The 3,395-nt window shown below is 61.7% G+C and overlaps 1 protein-coding gene across 1 annotated transcript in view; it reads right to left on the bottom strand.

Moving 5' to 3' along the window:
- Positions 1 to 219: 219 nt before the first annotated feature.
- Positions 220 to 3,395, bottom strand: part of PTPRN2 (protein tyrosine phosphatase, receptor type N2) — a gene marked incomplete at its 5' end in the record, with an annotated part of 19,206 nt that continues 16,030 nt past the window's right edge. The window contains 2 exons of the mRNA XM_006103203.3: positions 220 to 291; positions 1,474 to 1,547. Of these exons, the coding sequence (XP_006103265.1) occupies positions 220 to 291; positions 1,474 to 1,547 (146 nt within the window). The remainder of the gene's footprint in view (positions 292 to 1,473; positions 1,548 to 3,395) is intronic.

The raw sequence follows: 3,395 nt of genomic DNA, 5'->3' as shown, positions 1-3,395 counted from the left end.
ATAACGGTATGTTTTTCAAGACGGTAAGGATTAATGTCCAGTCGCTCCCCAAACCGGGCGGTCCCCTCAACCTCTCTTCATTCTTATTAATTGAACAAAAATACCCATTTTAACTGCTAAGCTGTCTTTTTCTATGGGATTATTACTGGGCAGTACACTGGGAGACACTTAATCGACGCCCGTGCCTCCCCGCGGGCTGGCGGCTGGGCTGCGGGCCGCTCACTGGGGAAGGGCCTTGAGGATGGCGTTGACCTCCTCGGCCACCGCTGTCAGCGCGAACTCGAACTGCGCCTGTGGGGCGAGAGGGGGCGTGAGTCACAGGCAGGTCCTCTGAGGGGGACGGACAGTGAGGGCAGACGGGGCAGGACAGTCGCAGTGACGACCGTCGGGGATCCGGCCCTCAGCCGCCGGAAGGCAGAGCTACCCCAGCTTCAGGAATCAGCCAACCCCCTACCCTACCCTTGGCCCCTGCCCTGGGATGACCTGAGCTGAGGCATGGGGATGTTTGAAGGGCACTTGTACATGATATGTATCATTTCTGCAATGTTTTCCCAGGTGTAAAATAGTTTCAAAATAAAATTTATAATTTTAAATAAAAAATGTCTTTTTAAGAAACTTCAAGTGTGTGTCGAACTCCGCATACTTCCTATGGATCACATAAGACCCCGGCCGCTCCGCCTGTCCTGGCGGAGGTGTTGGCAGTGACCTTCCAGGTAGGGACTCCGTCGTCCTCTCTCCCTTCCAGCTCAAACACTGCATGGTCCCGTTTAACCCTCTAACAGTCAGAGAGGACCAAGGGGCCACGCTCACTTCACGGGGGAACGCAAGGCCGGAGGCGACGGTTCCCTGGTCCCAGGACTGGGCTGCCCGGCTCCAGGCACCACCTGCCCGCATCTCGGCAGCTGGTGTCACAGCAGCACGTTTACAACCAGGTCCTGAGGGTGGGCAGGCAGCGTGGAGAGGCTTCTCTTGGGGCGTGAGCCTCCTGTGGGCACCAGGAGCGAGAGCGGCCCCAGCAAGAGAGGCCGCTGTGTGACTCAGGCAGCGGCGGGGGCGGGCGTGGGCTGTGGTTGGAGGGTTATTTCTGGGATGCATTTCACCTGGTTCTAGTCCTGGTTCCCCTGAGGCAACATGGTCTTGTCTGCACCCCCGATGCTGCCAACTCGGCCTGTTCGGTGAGTGTGCACACGAGCTATTTAGGGGTGCTCGGAGACCCCAGTGCACCCTGGGACACTCCGTGGCCCCGTCCCAGAGCTGTGGCTGTGGGAGCTGGGAATTGGGACTGGGCAGAGTCTGAAAAGCTCACCTCCAGGGCGGGGAGCTAGCTCTGACCTCTTTCTATAAAAACGTGATGTCTCCCCAACTCCCCAACTTCTGGGGCCTAGACAGTCCGGCGGCGGGTGGGGCTGTGCCGAGCTGCCTCCTCCCTCCTCTGGGGGCCCCTGGGCACCGCGCCCACAGCACGGGGAGTACCTTGGTCTGGACCATGCCTGGCCTCTGGTCCCTCAGGTGCTCCAGGGTGGCTGCGATGTCGATCTCTTTAGCGCCTGCAAGACACCAATTGGCCGAGTTCAGATGGGAAAATCCCGGAGACAGATCATCGCGCGGCCTCTCTCCGGCGCCCACCTCCCTCCGGGCTAGGCGCCCGGCTACGAGGGCCACGCTCACCCTCCGCAGGCGGGCGCTGCGCCGTGTTCCCGGGACACAGCCGGCGGCGGCGTCCGATCCCGGAATTGAGGGACCTGGGCTGAAGAATCCCACCTACGCCAGCCATCGCCATAGATACAAAATGCATCTCCAAGAACATCCCAAATCGTAGACATTATGTGCAGGCTTTGTTTCTTGATGCAAAGGTTTTTTATGTAGAGAAATGAAAAACCAGACGAGTCACATTCATCTTATTATCGGCCTGTAAATGTCTCCTGTCCCCGTGTTGAGAGAAGGCACAGGGACGGCCGGGGTTTCCCCGGAGCCTCCTCCCGGCAGCGTCCGCCCCGAGTCCGCGGCGGCTTTTGTGGAGGCCACGCTGGGGTGCCAGCCTCAGCATGACACGCGCCGCACCCTGTGCTGTTCTGCGCTCGGTCCTCTGGGGGCCCCAGCACACGGGCCCCACTTCCTGCAGCTCAGGGCGCGGAGGCTGAGCCGTGCGGGGCACGCACAGCGTGGCGGGAATCGGGAGCCGGTGGCGCTGCCGAAGGGCTCGGACCCCACGCAATCCCCCGCAGCATTTCTACTCGTGCCCGTCCGGCCCTCCGGTTACAGCCTGTCCGCACACGGCGTCGGGACTGACCACCCAGGCGGAGGGGCCAGTCCCTGCGGACGTGGAGGAGAGGCCCCGAGGGGCAGCCCACTCACTCCTCAGACACGGACTCAGCAGGCTGAGCTGCGCCCTTTCCATGGCCCTGCCCCATCCTCCCTGAGTCCCAGGTTCAAGGGCTTTTTGGGGGAACTGAGCCGCGGTGCCCTTGTCTGAGCGGCAGCAGTGAGAAAGAAAGGTGGGGGAGGGGGGCGCGAGGGTCCAGGAGAAATACGTTCCACCCCAGGGAGGGCAGACCCGGAGGCCAGGATACTCGCGGAACCTGCCCTCGGCCTGCCCAGACCCCTGTCCAGTCCCCAAGTGGGGACAACGGGGCGCAGGCCTCCCGGGCTGTGGGGACAGTGTGGGCGTGGCATGAGCTCTCGGTGACAGAGGCGTGGGTGTGGGGACACCATGCATCCCACCCACTCGGACGCCGGGGCCTTCACAGGAGGAGAGCCCCTTGGGACAGCGGGCGCCCCGGGAGCTGGGAGGAGCTCATCCCAGCAGAACAGCCCGCGGCTCCTCGTGGCCCCGGCAGCTGGTGAGCGTCTGGGAGGTGCCGGCCACGGCGGGATTTAAACACCATCCGACACAGACGGGTGAGCTGCAACCAAAGGGGGAGACCGCCAAGAGAGAAGCCGCCCGGCACCACCGAGAGCCGGGGGTGCAATCTGCCTCCGCATCTCCCCATGGCCACCCCCACACAGCCACCCCTCCAGCCACCCCCCCACGGCCACCCCCGGCCATCCCCTGCCACAGCCCCCCCGCCACGCCTGTAATCGTAGGAACAATGATGCGCAGAAACCCGCTGCTCTGAGAACAAGTTTTCTCAGAGTCAGAGGTGGCGTTGCGAGTGAGGGGGCCAGAGCTGTGTGCCTGTCCCTTACCCAAGGACATATATACATTTTAATATATTTTTATTGATTTCAGAGAGGAAAGGAGAGGGACAGAGATAGAAACATCAATGATGAGAGAATCACGGATTGGCTGCCTCCTGCACGCCCCCCACTGGGGGTCAAGCCTGAAATTCGGGCATGTGCTCCGACTCAAGAGATCAAACCCTGACCTCTTGGTTCATAGGTTGATGCTCAACCAC

The sequence above is a fragment of the Myotis lucifugus genome, unplaced genomic scaffold, assembly GCF_000147115.1.
Source record: "Myotis lucifugus unplaced genomic scaffold, Myoluc2.0 scaffold_471, whole genome shotgun sequence".
NCBI classification, from domain to species: Eukaryota; Metazoa; Chordata; class Mammalia; order Chiroptera; family Vespertilionidae; genus Myotis; species Myotis lucifugus.
This window is presented reverse-complemented; position numbering and strand designations above follow the sequence as displayed.